The following is a 19,548-nucleotide window of genomic DNA, read 5'->3' as shown; positions in this document are numbered from 1 at the left end:
TTGCCGATTGAGTCTGACACTCGTCCTAGCCCTGATCCATGCTGCCGTTAACATCTTCCGCTGATCATGTAAATAATTTGCATCCTTCTGCTGTGAAATTGTAACATATTCGACATTGACTAAAAACGCTGTTACCTACTTACTAAGAGAACGTCGAAATGTTGATCAATTGGACCGCCACAACTATAAATGCGTTTTGGTCGCTGACAGGCTTCACGTGATAAGTATCAACAAGGCCTTACTATACAGGGCTATTCAAAATGAAAGAGCAGATTTCAAAAATTGATTTCAAACAAACTGTTTAAGACAGAAACACATTCCGCACATCACCGGATAGAGGAAAGTTCAAAGTTTGGTCCTATGGTCCTTCGAGGTTGCATGCACTCAACATGAGCACCATGTGTAGCACGACAAACATCAAAACGGTAGACCATTTCTTGCCACACACGAGTCAACTGGTCCCTAAGCTTCCTCAATTCAATGTCGCAAATCTTGAAGATTAGTAGGCATAGGTGGAACAAACACTCTTACTTTAATGTACCCCCATAGATAAAAATTGCAGGGGGTAAGGTCTGGAGACCTGGGAGGCCATAGACGATGAGCAAGATCTTGTTGTCCTCCTCTTCCAATCCATCGTCCTGGAATGGTGTTGGTTCAGGTAACACCAGACCTCCAAGTGGAAATGACATGGGGCACCATCTTGCATGAAAATGAAGTTGGTGGCATTCACTGGTCCTTTTAGTTGTGCAGAATGTATTTCTGTCTTATACAATTTGTTTGAAATACATTTTTGAAATCTGCTTTCATTTTGAATATATAACCCTGAACTCCAGCTTTCAAATCTACTATAGAGGTTCAAGTAGGACTAAGGTCATTCCTTTAAGGGGTGGGTACCGTCCTGCCTGAAACGTGGTGATGCCATTCTCTAGGCACACCTAGCTGCCCTGTAAGGCTCAGTGGAGCCCTATTTCCATAGGCTTTTCTATACGTGACAACCCTTTTGGTTCTTGCCATTTCTGAGCTTTGCTTGTTTAGTTTCCTATTACATTAGGCCTCCCTAATTCCTACATTCACATGGTTTCATCCCAATGCTGTTTTGACTTACTTTATAAATTCTGACTACTTCTTCATCTGCACACTCAGGTTGTTATTGATATGATAAAGTTGATGACCAATTCCCTCCCATATCTTTTCATTTTTCGTGACACCCAATTCATTTTCTTGAACCATTTTTTAAATAACAACATTACGAGCTGTCATCTGTCCACCTTAGCACAAGGAGATAAGTGCTCAACACTGAGGCCAGGTAAAGATTACGGTCAACTGGTTATCACGTTCTGTGAGTTGTGAATGTTGATCGGTGTATCACAGATTGGAGCTTACTAGTGAAAGTGTATTTCAAATAAGAGCTAGGAAGCATTTTGTCGAGAGTTAATGGGAATCTGAAGCAAACATTCTATTCATTTAGCTGAAGAGAATCCCCTACCCAAACCCTGAGTATTTAAAAAAATTTGAAGGACTAAATGGCCTCCCTCTCATTTCCAAACTTTCCTACAAACACAATCCATTGGAACCATAAAATGACCAATGGTAGTCCTTATCGAGAATGATATCTGGGGACTTGTAGGGTCATACCCACCAAAGCTTGTGGCTTGGAATGTCTAAAAAAAAAGGAGTTGAGGACAGCCAACTTGATATTCCAAGGTGGAGGAGAGCATCAAGTACAATAATGAACAGCTCCAACTGGAGAGTTTCACTTTGACCTTGATCCACAGAACTGATACTATGGACATCGTGGACAGACTTTCCAAAAGGAACTTGGTCTTGTGTTCTCTAGCCTGCTCAAGAACTTCTCATCCTTTCCTCAATTGGAGATCATGGATGGACTTTCCAAAAGGAACTTGGTCTTGTGTTCTCTGGTCTGCCCATGAGCTTCTGATCCTTAACTCAATTGGAGATCATGGATAGACTTTCCCAAAGGAACTTGGTCTTGTGTTCTCTGGTCTTCCCAAGAACTTCTGATCCGTTCCTCAATTTGAGCACAATGCTGTCCCGTCCATCTTACTTTCCACCATGTTAATAGAGCCCAGTGACATTTTGTTGAATTTTTATGTTGGCCTCATTCTTTTCTGGTCAAGTGTATGGACATTAGAGACCAATCCTATGATGGTGAGAATTCGTTACAATAGGTGACTGCACACTTTTTCAAGGGAACAAGTGCAAAGATTTTGAATTGTGTATCCTGTAGGGGTTATGCATTTCAACACTTAGAGCCATGAAGATCACTCAGCTGCCATATTGGCCAACTAGTCATTTTGTGTGAAGTTCCTTAAAACTAGTTCAATACCTCCATACATTCATTGGAAAAATAAGTACAGAACTTAAGCTATTGATTCAAAACGAACCCCCATGGAAAAAAAGAGAGGTGGAGATCCTTTGGTGGAGTGGTGTGGTGGCCCCTGTAATGGGCGTATATACAGGCAAGTGGTGGTGGTGGTGGTAATGGTGGGAGGAGGAAGAGGAGGAGCAGGATGGACTTCTTGCAGGCATCACCAGGTCGCCATGTTTGGCAGGCGGTTGATATCCGTACTGCCCGAGTGGTCCAGTTCCGTACTGTCGCAGTCAGAGTCATCGTAAACCGAGGGATTCTGTTGGAGAACGAGAAAGAAAGGACAGTCACTTGATGAGCAGGGGCAAAGGGAAACATTTAGAGTAGAAGATTTACAATACTTTAAATCAGACAGAGGCCAAAGGAGGACCACATTGAAGGTATGGTGAGAAACGGACTGAGTGAACACAAATGTGGGATATGATATAAATGAACAGGAAATCTAAGAAGACAACATGAAATATTGGAGTGGAAAGGAGCCCGACTGGTAAGTGCACCATCAGGATGGCACAAAGTAGCAGAACAGGGGATATTTCTATAGTAGAGAGAGAACCACACATGGTGCAGAAGTAGGAGAGACAAGGGGGTGCGCAGATCAATTCAAGTACTTGTTTGACCTAGATGGAAACTTAAGGAAAGTTTGGCAGTCTGGGTTTGGTGGAATGCCAGTAGAACGTTACCTACCTGACTGTGAAGTATGGAGGAGGAGGGATAATGGTGAGGGACTGGTTTTCAGGGTTTTGGATAGGACCCTTACTTCCAGTGAATCTTAATGTTTCAGCATACCAAGACATTTTGGACAACACCAACTTTGTGGAAAGAGCTTGAGGAAGGCCCTTTTCTATTCCAGTATGACTGTGTCCCACAAAGCAAGGTCCATAGAAGACACAGCTGGATGAGTTCGGTGTGAAAGAAGAGCCCTGACCTCAACCCCATCGAACACCTTTGGGATGAACTGGAATGAAGATTGTGAGCCAGGCCTCCTCATCCAACATCAGTGCCTGGACCTCATAAATACTCTCCAGAGTGAATGGGCACAAATTCCTACAGAAACACTACAAAATCTTGTGAGAAGTTATGCAAACTGTCATTTTCCCTGAAGAAGTTTCCTCGAAAGCTTCCATATAGTAATCTTTCTACTTAGCCAATAAAAGGCGTCATTTTGCTTAACGTCTCACTACATCCATAATGGCTAACACGGTACAGCACCCTACTACTACAAAATCTTGTGGAAAGCCTTCCAAGAAGAGTAGAAGCGGTTATTATCTATAAAAGGGGGAACCAATTCTATATTAAAGTCTATGTATCTGAATGCAATGTCATTACGGTCCCTGTTGATGTAATGGTCAGGTGTCCCGATACTTTTGTCCACATAGTGTATTATAGTAGGTAAGGAGATTCACTATAAGGGTGCCCCCTTTTCGTTTTAACAGAATGAATGAGAAATTTGCTGAAGGAACAAACTCTTAATAGACTGAATAAACTGCTTAGTGGTTGATGCAAAAACAAAAAGGAGAGTAGTGTAGTCGGCAGGATAGAATGAAGAAAATGGTGATAAAACTGGACACAATGGCTCAACAGAAATGGGCTTGTGACATGAGAAATTCTAAAGACGACCAAGAGACTCAGACGCAATTGCCCAAGAACACAGGTAAAGTGCTTTAACAGTTAACAGCCATGTATAAGAAAGCACCGGAAAGAGAAAAAAAAAATAAGGCTGGTTGAACAACAGATCCTGGTAGACATGCCAGCATGAGAAGACTGGAAAGTGAGAAGGAGATTCTCACCTCATAAGCGCTTTGTTCTGTGCTCAGCTGCGTCTTCACCTCCCGCACCATCGCTTCTTTCTCGGACAGCCCGTCTGACTGCTGAAGAGCATCCACCGGAATCTCGGAGCTCTGAGACAACAGGTCATCGGATTTGTCATCCAGCCTTTCATCTGTATTGGTGCTGACAACATCAGGAGTGCCACTGTGGGAGTGGTCACTGGTGTTGCCCTCTTCCCCATCTGACACAGACAAGTTCTCTGAGCTGAAGGTGGACAGAGACTGGCACTTAGTCATCCCTGCTGGCCGCCTGCACAAAGGAGAGAGAGAGAGAGAGAGATATGAAGAAAAAGGGGAAATTTGGCCCATCTAGGAGACAGAGAGAAGCTCAACAGACTTGTAGGACTCTGGCCTGGTGGACTTACCTCTGACGTCGTGGAGACTCTACCTCGCTGTCGACTTCACCCTCCTCCTCTTCTGAAGAGACACCCCTCTTCTATTTAGGTGGGGGTAGGAGAAGATCATTAGATGATGTAAGAGACATTGTGACGCAACATACATATGAGCACATGAATTAAAAATATGTAGCACTAAACTGAAATACAGTGGCACAGTGGTTAGTGCTACAGCCTCAAAGATCCAGCATATTGGGTTCAAATCCTGCACCTGGAAATTGTCTGTATGGAAATTGTATGTTCTCCTCATACCAGTGTGTATGTGGCTCAATTTGTGTCCTCAGAGGCTGCCAGTGGTTATTTAGATCCACTTCCAGCATTGCTAGGGGTGTTTCCTCCGAGGTCGGGGACCCATGTGGGGGATAAAAGGACGGCTATGAATGAAAAATTCTTATCTGAACTGCCATTACCAAATCGTAAAGTTAACAATTGTGCTCCTTTCTCGTGTGTGCTTTCGAATTTGACCCTCTTGTTCTCTCAACCACAATTATGGTCTGTAGTATTTGGCTTCAGTTTCATTTTATTTCTTTCTTCTTTTTCTTTTTTTTTTTTTGTAATGTGCATATCTACATTATAAAGTAGAGTTTATGTGCCAGTTTGCCGAGACAACATTGTGTGTGTGTGTGTGCTCGGTAAGTTGGAAATGCTAAATGGGTCCAGAGTGGGTATGTGCACACCCAGAGCTGTCAGGTTAGGCTCCAGCCCCTCATCACCCTGAGCTGAATTATGCGAGAATAACAACCCATGTGCTCAATTCAATTCCCAACTGTGGAGGAAATGTCTGGCATTTTTAGAAAATCTAAACCCTCTACCTTCACTTCCTACTGTGGTTAAATCCTGTTTTCCTTCTCTTTAATAACCAACATCATACATTCATCCCTATTCTCTGCTCTTGTTCCTTTATCTCTTAAAACAGCAGTTGTAACTCCAATTCTTAGGAAATCTGGTGCTGATCCCTACAACCCAAATAGTTATTTTCCATTCTCAAATTTACTTTTTCTTTCAAAAACACTTGAAATAACCGTTGGCGTGTGTGGTATAGCGGGTCCGAGGCTAAGCAGCAGTGGTCAGTTTTTGAATAATGAAACAGCCGGCTCGATCTCCGTGGGTGTGCGTGTTTGTGTGGCTTCAGGGAGTTGTTCAGGTGATCCTGACGGCGCACGCCTGCATGTGAGGGTGTGTTTTTTCTTAGTTACTCCACGGGCTTTCTGCATTCACTATCGAGGTGCTGTGTCCAGAGAGGAAGATAAAAAGTGAGCTGGCGCAACAGAAAAGGACAGAAAAAAAGAAAGGAGAGAGAGAGAGATAAAGAGGCCAGGAGTGAGGGGGGCAGGCAGGTGGAAGGAGAGTCCCTTGGAGAACGTGTGGCCAACGCTCAGGGGCTGGAGACAGTTACTCCAGCTGAGCGATTAAGGAGCTCGAGTGACTTTGATGCCACTTCCGTGTAAGTCCGGGAAGGCAGTGGGAGTCATGGAGGCTCAGATGAGGAGCCCTGCCAGGGCCACGGATGGTCACAGGGACCCGAGCCTTGGAGTGAGGTCTGGATTGGGAGCCTTGCTGGGTGCCATGAGATGGTAGGGATCTGGACCAGTGGAAGTAGGAAGGCTGTGCCCATCAGTTGCAAGGTCCGTCTAGGATAAGGGGAGGAGGTGCATCAGGGCTCAGATATGTGGTCCAAAGCTTCCTGCACAGTGTTTTAACTCTTTTAGGGTTGATTTTTCTTTTCCTTTTCTCCCAAGGCTGAATATTTTTCCAAAAATGAAAAGCACAGAAAGTAATAGTTTCTCCTATAAATCAACATAAAACATCTGTTGCTGCATGCAGTGCCCTGTCGCCGTGTGTTAGAGGTCTCTGGCTGCTGTGGCAGCGGCTACGTGGGGGCAAGGGCAGCAATGGCGGATCAGCTGGGGACCGTTCAGCTGATGCTGGTACCTCACTTTTGTTTTAGATCTCAATCTCCAGATCACTTGCACCAAAACTGGAGTACGACAAGTCAGAGTCCAATTCAAAATAATAAAATATATGCAAATTTTCATCCAGTGCGTATTTTGCTTTGTGCATTCGCTTCGCTCTCTCATCAGATGTCGATGCCATTCTAGATATTCTTTACTCTATGCTACTCATGCACACGCAGGGATTCGATGTCAAGTCATCCCTCCTAGCAAAGAGGGTCTACCTATAACGTAATGGCGAGTTTTCTCAACGTTTACAGCTGATTATCTCCCTCTGCCCATGGATGTCGACTTTAGTTGACATCTGCCCTCAACCCCGTGTGTCGACAGAAGTCGACATCTGCCCTAAAAGAGTTAACCTTGTTTTATTGGATTATTTGTTTTTAACCTCCACTATCATTTGGACTCTCAATGGATTATTTATTTATAATGGATGAAGAACTGCACTTTAATAAAAGCACTGAATCACTTCATGCACCTACCCCTTGCTATGTGTATGTGTCATCATTTGCCCAACTCATCTTAGTGATAATACCGTCTGTGATGAGTTCAAGAGGCTCCTGGAAGAATCTGGTAGCGTGGAGCCAACCCGCACCATAACACCGTGCAGGTTGAATCTTACCTTACGGAAAACCATTTGTTTGAACACTTTCAGTCTGTCACAGCACAGAGACAGCCCTGATCAAAGTCACCAATGACCTGCTGATGGCAGCTGTTAACCATACTTGTGCTCCTTGATCTTCGCTCTGCCTTTAACACAATCTCTCCTCCTAGACAGCTTAGAGTCAATTGCTATCATAGGCACTCCACATGCCTGCTTTAAATCTTCTCGCTCAGATCGAACTCAGTTTGTACAGTTACAAAAAAAAAAAAATCAGATCACAAGTTTGCCCAATTGTTAGTGGTGTTCCCCATCTAGTTATTATTTCCCTTCTGCCTCTTGGTCATATTTTTAGGAAATTTGATACTCATGTCCATTGTTATGTTGATGACACCCAGCTCTGTCTGTCTACTAAGCCGGATTCCACCTTCTTCCCTTGGCTGTCTGCTAACATTCTCATATTAAACGGTGATAAAACAGAGGTTCTTCTGGTAGGAACTAAAGCTGTGTTGGCCAAATGTGACAATATTTCACTGACTATTGATCATTCTCTAGTCTCTTCATCCTGCTAGGTTAAGAGTTTGGGTGTCATTCTTGACAGTACCTTAAAATTTGAGGCACATATTAATAAAATCACTCTGTCTGCATACTTCCATGTATGTAATATTAGCTGTCTACGCTTGTTTCTGCTATTCTTGTGCACGCTGTGATTACATCTTGTATTGATTATTGTAATTCTATCCTCACAAACTCCTCCACAAACTCAAACTGGTTCAGAATGCTGCTGCTCGTATCGTTATCAGAACCCTTTCCATAGAACCCCTAACTCCTGTCCTTCAGCAACTTCACAGGCTCCATGTTAAATAGCACATCAGTTTAAAGATTCTGCTTTGTACTTTCAAGACCCTTCCTGATCCGGCACCCCCATATCTCTCTGGTCTTCTTCACATTCCTACTCCTTCCCATATTCTTGGATCCTCCTCCTCCTCCTTATTATACCTCCTGTTCACCTGACTACCAGTCGAGCGGCCCCTCACCTCTGGAACTCTCTGCCACAAGACATTTGTAACATCGACTCTCTTATTTTTAAATCCCATCTTAAAACACACCTGTTTGAGCTTGCTTATTCTGTTGGACATAATTTTGTTTGGCATATTTAATTCTAATACTGTGTTAATACTGGCTTTATTGTAGCAGTGATATTTTATTTATTTTATATTGTGACTGTTTGCTATGCTTTCAGTTGAGCGGCCCCTCGCCTCTGGAACTCTCTGCCACAAATCTCTCGTAACATCGACTCTCTTCTTATTTTTAAACAGTGTCTTAAAACACAGCTTGTTTATTCTGTTGGACATAATTTAATTAAAATATTCTAATGCTGTATTAATACTGGTTTTATTGTAACTGTGATTTTATTTATTTTATATTGTGACTGTTGCTATTAAGTTGTTTTGTAAGGTGTCCTTGAAAGGCATCTAAAAATCATATAAATAAATTCATTTTTATGTGAACTGAATTATAAAATAAATTATACATTGGTAAAAAAAATGACAATAAATAACACAAATTAATAACCCTGTAAGGACAACTGTTCAGTACTGATAAATACTTTGATTATCTCATTCTAAATTATGCTGAAAAAAGATGTCGACATAAATGATTTAAATAGTCATTGATAAAATGTACAACGGCAATGTGCTGATGACTATATTATAGACAAAGTCACTCCTGGAGAAAATAATAACCTTATAATTATTGAGTATAATAATAAATACAACAAAAATGGAGTTGCATCTCCGCTGACCAGGCATTGGCTTTGTTTGCAATACTTCGCCATAGACGATGACTCCCTGTGACTCTGGAAAAAGCTGATTATGAAAATGGATACGTAATAATCCATTCATCTTTCTACAGAGTCATGGACAAGCTATTCTTATATCAGCAGACCTGGACACAAGGCCATGAGAGGAGCCGTTCATGCATACACACACAGCCACTCATAATGATGATGATGATTATGATGATAATCCACTCTCTAATCCAATTCGCGAGCTGCAGGCGGCTGGTGCTTATCAGGTAGCATCAGGCACAGAACACAAACCTGCACACATCTCTACTGGGATGATTTAGCAACTCCAATGAACTGGCATGTTGGAGGAAAGCAGTGTACTTGGGGAAAAATAAAAGACACAAACTCCATAGAGAGAACAAAGGGCAGGAATTTGAAGCAGGAACTCGGGGCAGTGAAACACCCGGGCTAACCACTGTGCCACCCAGCATGAGTAATAGTGCAATTATAAGTTATACTCATATGAACTCATTTTAACTGTCAAAAATATGAAAACAAATATAATGAATGATTTCTTAACTCCAATCAACTGTAGTTACCAATAATATTATTTAATAATCAGAATAGGAATGCGGTCTTTGATCCCTGTTTTATTATTTATAGGAATGAAAAAGCCTAGAAACTTTCCTGGTAGCAATAAAAGGCAGGCCATGATCAGATTTACAGATTACAAGAACCAATGAAAAAAAATTGAGTAAGACTTAAGATTTTTAGTTTTATCCAATCATCTGTTTACTGAAGCCACTTAATCTATTTGTGTTCAAGATGCAAAATCAAATAGATAAATGAGAAAAGCACCTTATAATAGATAGATAAGTACATATAAAAAGCATTATATGACAGATAAATAGATATGAAAGGCACTATGAGATAGATAGATAGATAGATAGATAGATAGATAGATAGATAGATAGATAGATAGATAGATAGATAGATAGATAGATAGATAGATTTAGGGCATTAAAGACTGGTAGCTATGAAAGGCACTATATAGGTCAGATATACTCTACAACTGTCCCTTAGCAAGTTTACATACTGTAAATAGACAGACATGGAAGACACTACGGTATATAAAAACATAAAATAATGCAACTATAGATTTAAAAATACACAGAAAGTTATAATAACAATAAAAATGACAAAAATAATAATAGCAAAATTCTCAATGCAAGCCCGAATTTGAATTAAGCGACTAGACTAGGGGTCTAGAAAGTCGGTCCTGGAGGGCCGTAGTATTTTGTTGCAGCTCAGTTTCTTCATGAGAAGTCAGTTATGGCTGTTGAAGAAGCATTTATTGCATTTTCATGTTTCACTTTAGGGGTCTCGCCCTTATTTCTGTCTCACACAGCTGTATTTCCTGTTATTGTTTGCTCCTTATTTTCAATAACAGGCATATGACAAAGGAACTGCTGGTTGTCACCTGTGTATTAATCAAGATCTGTCCTATTTTAACTAAAATATTTGGAAGGACTGAGAAAGACTCATCTGCTTCAGGCTACAAACCATGTGGAGGATATCATCAGAAAGGAAGAAATTTGGATCTAAAGAATGAGCTGGCATGACAAAATGAAAACACTAAGAAGCCATACAAGTAAATCAGATCTGGTATTGACAAGGATTGATTTCTAATTAAGGAACCTGGTTAGAACTAAAACCTTCAGCCACTACAGCTCTCCATGACTGACTTTGCAGACCCCTGGACTAGAAGATGGATGGGTGATTAGAAGGGTCACACTCATGCTACATTTTATTAAGAATGTGCTGTAATGTTCTCATTTTGTATTAATGGACTCCAGTTCCTAAATCCAGAGAGACATGTGCCCACCCCAGGACATACCTGCTTCCTGGTTACTGCTGAGCGATACAGCAGAGCTGCGGGGGTGAGGTGCTGCTGTACGCCTCCTCGGACCACCCGGCTCACTCCGGGGCAGTCCTCCTTTTCTTCTCCTTCCATGGGGAGGCGTGGCTGCCCCAGCACTGTGCCCCGCCCTGTAGCTCCACCCCTCCCACATGGTGAATCTGGGCTACTGGAGAAAGGGATGGAGACGGCATCTTCACTGGGAGTGTCACTGCGAGGTGGGGTATCTATTAGGTCGTCAGTTCCTCCTCCACCTTCCGCCCTATCCAGACCCGCTCCTGCACTCAAGCTGTTACAGTCCATGCTCCTTTCATCGTGCTTCCTGCTATCAGCTTCCAGGGTGGTGGCGATAAGATCGGGGCTGGAGGAGGACATTTTTTTTAGTAGGATGTCATGCTGCAGCCCTCGGAGTGCCGCACTGGGGTCCAGGTGTTTGGAGGGCAGAGCGATATCACGGTAAGCCGGAGAGACAGCAGCCCTTGTCATTGACTCGGAGTCGAGGTGTTTGTTTGCTTGGCTGGCATCCTGTCCATTAGGTGACACTGCACTCCCATCCCTGAGACCGGGGTCTGCCTGCTTGACTGGCAGAATGGCATCCCGGCAGTTGGGTGACAAGGCAGTCCTCAGACCCACCAAGTCCACACTGCTCCCCTTGCCAGCTTTGCGGTACCGAGGCTTCCCTCGACGGGACCTCCCTGGTGATGTGGAACCTTTGTTGGGACAAGCAGGAATGGTGACTTGTGTCATTGAGGAGTCCAGCTTAGGGAGGATCACCTCAGACTTCAAGAGGTCCGGGCTGCAAGACAAAGACAGAACTTTCGGTTAGGTATTCTGTTCAGAAGGGCAAATTACTTGCCAGGCATTCAGTTAGGTGATTGGTCATTCCTAGGATCTCAAGGGCAGTTGACAGTCACGGGATACCAGACAAGAGTATTGAGAACTTCCTGCAGACAGATTGGGCACACAACTGCTTATGAATGTATGAAAGTTTTGTGCAGTGTGATGGCATTCAGAGGAAGAAACCCTAAATGGTGTGCAGTTGTCGGAGTCTGAGGAGTCCAACAGAGATCTGAAAGCATTTGAATCCACCATAATGGACATTATGGATTTGCCCCCTCTCTGGGCACAGACGCTGAAGTCTACACTCATCTTTTAAAAAAGAGGTGCTAGAGCCTTGTCACCTGGTAGCACAAAATGGGGTCTGAAAATGGAGGCAACAAGCAAAACAATGTACAGACATGGAGGAAACCACTCATAACTTTGCTTTGTTAGACCCAAACAGCACGAATATAATGAGGATTCCTGGCTCCTGTAATTTGAAATGATCTATCAGACCATGAAAGAAAGCTAAAAAAAAATTTAAAAAGGAGGATGTTAATTGTTTTGGTTGCCAGACTGTAAAGTGAGTATTATGTTGTGGACACAGTGCAGTGCCTGAAGATTACGGTGAGAACTATAAAGTACCAGGAGATGATAACAAAAACCAACACATAGTCAGAGACAAAAGAGATTCATTGAAACTGTACGATCAAGTCAAACCAGGCAACCTGGAATCAAACGGACAAAACAAAACTCAAAAAGTCAAGGGCAAAGCAAAGTCAAAACCAAAACACACTTGTCCCACTAAGGCCTATGTGAAAAACAAGCCGACGTTAAGAGGTTTGAGAAGCGATTTATCAGACGAGGGGTTACACAAAGTCCATTCGCTGTCGCATTTACACAACATCTTCTGTACACAATCGTAGTCACATGATTGTCAAAGCATAAATAAAGAAATTCAAAAACTAAGGGATAATGCATAGTGTGATCACTGTCATATTTATATAAGGTCATCAGTGCACAATCCTAGTCATGTGATCTTCAAAATGGTGTTGTGTAAATAAAGAGATTTATAAATCGATGGATAAAGCATAGTGTGATTGCTATCATATTTATATATCATCGTTGCACAATCCTACTCATGTGATCTTCAAAATGGAGTTGCAGAAATAAAGAGGTTTATAAAATCGATAGATAAACGCCTAGTGTGATCACTGTCAAATTTATATGTCATCGGTGCACAATCCTACTCATGTGATCTTCAAAATGGCACTATGCAAATAAAGAGATTTATAAATTAATGGATAATGCATAGTTTGATCACTGTCATATTTATATGTCATTGGTGCAAAATCGTAGTCATGTGCTCTTCAACATGGTGTTGCACAAATAAAGAGATTTAATCGGTCGAGGGATGACGCATAGTGTGATCGCTGTCAAATTTATATAATGTCATTGACGTGCAATGCCAGTCACGTGATCTTCAAAACGGCATTGTGCAAATAAAGAGATTTATAAATTAAGGATAACGCATAGAGCAATCACTGCTGTATTTATACAAGATGATCCGTGCACAATCATAGTCACATGATCTCCAAAACAGTGCTGTATAAATGAAGAGATTTAACAATTGAGGGATTACACATAGTCCAATCACTGTCGTATTTACACACCATCATCTGTGCTCAATCGTAGTTACGTCATCTTCAACATGGTGTTGCACAAACAAAGAAATGTATCAGTCGAGGGATAACACAAAGTGTGATGGTTACTGTATTTATACAACATTATCTGTGCATATTCGTAGTCACTTGATCTTGAAAACGGTGTCCCCGAAGTAAAGAGGTTTATCAATCGAGAGAAAACGCATAGTGTGATCACTGTCATTTTTATATAATGTCATTGGAGCAAAATCCTAGTCACATGATCTTCAAAATGGCATTGCACAAAAAGAGCTTTGTCAATCAAGGGATAACACATAGAGCAATTGCTGCTGTATTTATACAACGTCATTGATGTACAATTGTAGTCACATGATCTCCAAAACTTGCATAAATACAGAGATTTACCAATGGAGGGATAACGCATACAGCGATCATTGCCATCTTTATATTTCATCATTAGTGCGCAACTGTAGCCACAAGATTTTTAAAATGGCATTAATAAAGAAAATTGAGACATTAATGAAATTGACTGTGTTAATTCAACACATAACACACATGGTTAAAAACCCCAAACTACAGAAAAACCTGCATATTAAGGATATTTATCATTATCTGATAGGGAACCCCTAAGTGAAGTCTTTAAATTGGCAGGGGTCAAAACCAGGTGGTAGCAACAATGGAGAACAGAAAGGCTGCAAAATGCAGAGCATGCCAAACATAGGGTGACACGGTGGGTAGCGCTGCTGCCTCGCAGTTAGGAGACCCGGGTTCGCTTCCCGGGTCCTCCCTGCGTGGAGTTTGCATGTTCTCCCCATGTCTGCATGTTTCCTCCCACAGTCCAAAGACATGCAGGTTAGGTGGATTGGCAATTCTAAATTGTCCCTAGTGTGTGCTTGGTGTGTGGGTGCCCTGCGGTGGGTTGGCGCCCTGTCCAGGATTGGTTTCTGCAAGGCTCCCTGTGCTGGCTGGGATTGGCTCCAGCAGAACCGTGACCCTGTGTTAGGATATAGCGGTTTGGACAATGGATGGATGCCAAACCTATACATGAACAATGATAATAATCTATGAAGTGTGTCAGTTTAGCAAGCTGAAAGACTCTACACTAAAACAAGTCCGGAGCTCCTCCTCAGCCCAGAGCTGCAGGTCCCTACCATTAATAAAACATAACCAACATAAAATAACTCCTTGTTTGAGATAAATATTTTTGCTTTGTGCTTTTAAAATGTATGCTATAGTATTTTGTAAAACCTTAATGAACGGAAGGATGTTTTTGCTGGTCAAAGATCTGATGGTGAATTAAAGCATTATTGGAGTGTATATATAAAACTGTGCCCATAACAGCGCAGGACTGTTGAAACCCACTTTGTGTGACATCCAAAAGTACTAGGATATAAAATTGGAAAACACAGCAAAACATCAACAAAGATGTCAGCATTTTGAATTGTGTGTGAAGACACGCTCAGACATCTTCATATTGTCTTAGCATTCTGCTGCCTCACCGTTTGCTATGGGAGGGAAGTTTCTGGGGAACATTGCGTTTCTTCATGAGCTTCTCCATGGAGTTGGTTGAACCTCCGGACCGGGAAGGGTGATGCTTGAATAGCCCGGGATACTTCTTATCCAGAGATTGCTCCCTCCTGGAAGAGACACAACATGGTTGGATAAAAGTGGCCGGTACAACTCACTGAAACTCTGTTTGCTTGTCATGGTATGGTCAAGAAGCAGTGGTAATGTCACATATGCTGCGCCAGATGCTTTCTCAAGGGTAATCTGCCAGGCTGCAGCACATGCAACACTCACTTGCGTTTTCACTTCCTATGGGACCCTCTGAATTACCTGCTGGCAAAAAGGAACATGGCAAAACCACAGGATAGGGTAGCTAGAATAAGTTTATTTGGAAAACCTTTGCAAGGGCTGATATCGAAAATCAGAGAATATACCAAAGTGCAGGTGAAGACAAGAGAGAAACAGTCAGAAGTTGGTTAAAAAATAAAAGACGTACTGTCACAAAACTGAAACGTGAAATTAAAAGGTAAGATACTGCAAGTCAAAAATCAAAAGACATGCTTTCGTCAAAAGTAGAAGCAGAACTGTTAATGGAACTAAAAGGAAAATTGCTACAAGTCAAAAGCCAAATGACATTCAAATACCTTTTGCACGAGGGTATCATAAACATCTATAATTAATTAATAAGGTATTATTTTCCATTTTGCCATAGTGTGGTTTTGAACTCTCATCTAGACGCAATCATGGAATGCTAGGGGGGTGTTTACCAGCAGTCATGCAGTTCTGGCGTCTCTAATTTTGATGGTCTTCAAAATATGTCCCGGAAGATTGTCCGCATTTCTAAAAGCCAAACTCTTTCTGTACTTTGCTACACACTCAAATCTCTCAGTTTATAAGCTTCTGCTCCTTTGACTTACGATTCTTAGTTCTCATTTTGGCTTTGGCATTCCTCTTGGATTCTGACTCATCCCACACACTTTCTTCATTTATTTTTCAGTTCTTTCCCTTTCTGACACTGACAGCCTTGCTGGAAGAACAGAGTCTCGAATCCTTAAACCACAGAAGCCTTGCCCAAAACAAAAACTAACTGAAGTTGACAATCAGAAGGCGTACTGCCACCAAAATTGCAGATTCAAAACCATACAATAATTTAAAGGTGAGCTGCCACAAAAATGTAGACTCAAAACTGTACAAGAATTAGGAGACATGAAGCTACCAAAATCTAGACACCAGCCTACTACAAAAGCCGAAAGGAGAATTGCTGTGAATCAAAAAATCAAAAGGTGTTCAGCCGTGAAGGCTCACTCTGACCTTGTTTGGTTGTTGGATCCGGAATCTCGGATGCTGCACCCGAATGCATTGCAGGGCTATAAAGTGAAGAATTCATGACGTGACATGTAGTGCCTTCTGTGGGCAGTCCATAGCAACAGAGCTGTATGTCTTGGTAACATAATCACATAATGTTGAAGCTACAGAATGGTGACGTGACACTCTTAAAAATAAACGGTAATCAAATTACGAGATTTTGACAAGCAACACCCATGTACCAAGCGGAGACATGGTGGATCTGAGGACTGCCTTGTCACCCAACTGCCGGGATGCCACTCTGCCAGTCAAGAAAAAAAATTAAACACTGGCCCAAATCATAGCAAAAATACAACTATGTTAGTCGGGGGCTGCTCTCTGTGCCATATAGTCATACCAGCTGGGCATTCGAATCAATTAAGATGTGGCATCCAACACACACAGGGGCCATGACTTTAAACAACCAAGCAAGACTACCAGCTACAGCGGATTCAGAAAGTCTTCAGACCCCTTCATTGTAGTCCTAAGATTTATGTAAAATAATTTTCCTGTTTTAAGCTCCGATGTTGTTTTGTTGTTTAATCCAGAATTTTGGATGCTGCACCTGAATGCACTGCAGGACTATCAAGTGAAGAATTCATGACATGGCATGTAGTGCCTTCTGTGGGCAGTCCATAGTAACAGAGCTGCATGTTTTGGTAACATAATCACATAATCTTAAAGTTACAGAATGGTGACGTGACACACTTAAAAATGAACGGTAATCAAATTACGAGATTTTGACAAGCAACAACCATGTATTTATATTCCCTGATATGTGAAGCTTCAAAGAACCCACAAGACAGCAGAAGAAAAAAAAAACAAGCAAAAAAATTAAACACTGGCCCAAATCATAGCAAAAATACAGCTATGCTAGTCGGGGGCTGCATTCTGGGCCATATAGCCATGCCAGCTGGGCACTCATGTCAATTAAGACATGGCATCTAACGCACACAGGGGGCATTGGCTTTAAACAACAAAGCAGGACTCCCAACTACAGTGGATTCAGAAGGTCTTCGGACCCCTTCACTGCAGTCCTGTGATTTATGTGAAATAATTTTCCCGTTTTAAGCTCTGATGCTGTTTTGTTGTTGGATCTGGAATCTCGGATGCTGCTCCTGAATGCATTGCAGGGCTTTCATGTGAAGAATTCATGACATGGCGTGTAGTGTATGTAAAGCACTTTGAGCTACTTTTGTATGAAAATGTGCTATATAAATAAATGTTGTTGTTGTTGTAGTGCCTTCTGTGGACAGTCCATAGCAACAATACTGAATGCTCGGAGATTAAATATTGGACTACCTATTGCAAGAGGAGCTAACTTGTTTGAAGTAACAGGACAATCATTCTCCACTGGTATTAAGAATTTTTCACTTATATTAGTGATTAATTCTGTTGTTCCTTGGCCTTCATTTTTCAGTGTGCTAAAATTAAGAATGCAAAATAACTAAATTAAAAATTATTTTCTAATATTGAGTGTATTTCCACTGTAGAAAGTCTAATCTCAAGTAATTTGTTCTAACAAACAGCATTTTCTAGTTATTTCAGATCTTTGAACACCTATCAGAGCTTTCTTATTTCTAGACTGGAACTAACCCGTTTTAAGATGTCTTGGCAAGCAAAATTAACTTATTGAAATATTAAGTCATTTTCTCCTGAAATTCAGGCAGTCAGTCAGTTATTCTCTAACCCGCTACATCCTAACACAGGGTCACGGGGGTCTGCTGGAGCCAAATCAGAGGCCAGCACAGGCACAAGGCAGGAACAAACCCTGGGCAGGGCGCCAACCCACCGCAGGGCACACACACATACAAGGGACAATTTATGATTGCCAATGCACCTAACTTGCATGTCTTTGGACTGTGGGAGGAAACCAGAGCACCCAGAGGAAATCCACACAGACACAGGGAGAACATGCAAACTCCACGCAGGGAGGACCCAGGAAGTGAACCCGTGTCTCCTTACTGCGAGGCAGCAGCGCTACCACTGCGCCACCGTGCCGCTTGAAATTCAATGTTTATATCTTATTTCTTAGCTAAGCTTTTTTTGCAGTGTGCACACTTTGTTACACTGCAAAAATACTCATACAAAAACCAGACAAAAAAACACTTTACAGTGGTGCTTGAAAGTTTGTGAACCCTTTAGAATTTTCTACATTTCTGCATAAATATGACCTAAAACATCATCAGATTTTCACTCAAGTCCTAAAGTAGATAAAGAGAAACCAGTTAAACAAATGAGACAAAAATATTATACTTGGTCATTTATTTATTAAGGAAAATGATCAAATATTACGTATTTGTGAGTGGCAAAAGTATGTGAACCTCTCGGATTAGCAGTTAGTTTGAAGATGAAATTCGAGTCCGGTGTTTTCAATCAATGGGATGCCAATCAGGTGTGAGTGGACACCCTGAGTTTTGATCTATCAAAGTCTGCTCTTCACAACACGTTTGTGGAAGTGTATCATGGCACGAACAAAGGAGATTTCTGAGGACCTCGCAAAAAAAGTTGTTGATGCTCATCAGGCTGGAAAAGGTTACAAAACCATCTCTAAAGAGTTTGGACTCCACTAATCCACAGTCAGACAGATTGTGTACAAATGGAGGAAATTCAAGACCACTGTTACCCTCCCCAGGTGTGGTCGACCAACAAAGATCACTCCAAGAGCAAGGCGTGTAATAGTCGGTGAGGTCACAAAGGACCCCAGGGTAACTTCTAACCAACTGAAGGCCTCTCTCACATTGGCTAATGTTTATGTTCATGAGTCCACGATCAGGAGAACACTGAACAACAATGGTGTGCATGGTAGGGTTGCAAGGAGAAAGCCACTGCTCTCCAAAAAAAAAAAAAAACATTGCTACTTGTCTGCTGTTTGCTAAAGATCACGTGGACAAACCAGAAGGCTATTGGAAGAATGTTATGTGGACAGATGAGACCAAAATAGAACTTTTAGGTTTAAATGAAAAGCGTTATGTTTGGAGAAAGGAAAACACTGCATTCCAGCATAAGAGCCTTATCCCATCTGTGAAACATGGTGGTGGTAGTATCATGGTTTGGGCCTGTTTTGCTGCATCTGGGCCAGGATGGCTTGCCTTCATTGATGGAACAATGAATTCTGAATTATATCAGAGAATTCTAAAGGAAAAATGTCAGGACATCTGTCCATGAACTGAATCTCAAGACAAGGTGGCTCATGCAGCAAGACAACGACCCTAAGCACACAAGTCGTTCTACCAAAGAATGGTTAAAGAAGAATAAAGTTAATGTATTGGAATGGCCAAGTCAAAGTCCTGACCTTAATCCAATCGAAATGTTGTGGAAGGACCTGAAGCGAGCAGCTAATGT

At 41.8% G+C, this 19,548-nt stretch overlaps 1 protein-coding gene across 2 annotated transcripts in view; it reads right to left on the bottom strand.

Moving 5' to 3' along the window:
* Positions 1-781: 781 nt before the first annotated feature.
* map3k12 (mitogen-activated protein kinase kinase kinase 12) overlaps positions 782-19,548 on the bottom strand; it is a 215,929-nt gene continuing 197,162 nt past the window's right edge. For both annotated transcript variants that reach the window (XM_028798492.2, XM_051924338.1), the window contains exons 10-14: positions 14,853-14,990; positions 10,850-11,666; positions 4,581-4,651; positions 4,177-4,465; positions 782-2,648 (exon numbers count right to left, since the gene is read on the bottom strand). In XM_028798492.2, the coding sequence (XP_028654325.2) occupies positions 2,550-2,648; positions 4,177-4,465; positions 4,581-4,651; positions 10,850-11,666; positions 14,853-14,990 (1,414 nt within the window). In that variant the 3' untranslated portion in view covers positions 782-2,549. The remainder of the gene's footprint in view (positions 2,649-4,176; positions 4,466-4,580; positions 4,652-10,849; positions 11,667-14,852; positions 14,991-19,548) is intronic.

The sequence above is a fragment of the Erpetoichthys calabaricus genome, chromosome 3 (assembly GCF_900747795.2).
Source record: "Erpetoichthys calabaricus chromosome 3, fErpCal1.3, whole genome shotgun sequence".
In the NCBI taxonomy this organism is placed as follows: domain Eukaryota; kingdom Metazoa; phylum Chordata; class Cladistia; order Polypteriformes; family Polypteridae; genus Erpetoichthys; species Erpetoichthys calabaricus.
Note: the sequence above shows the minus strand (reverse complement) of the source record. Positions and strands in the feature narration are given on the sequence as shown.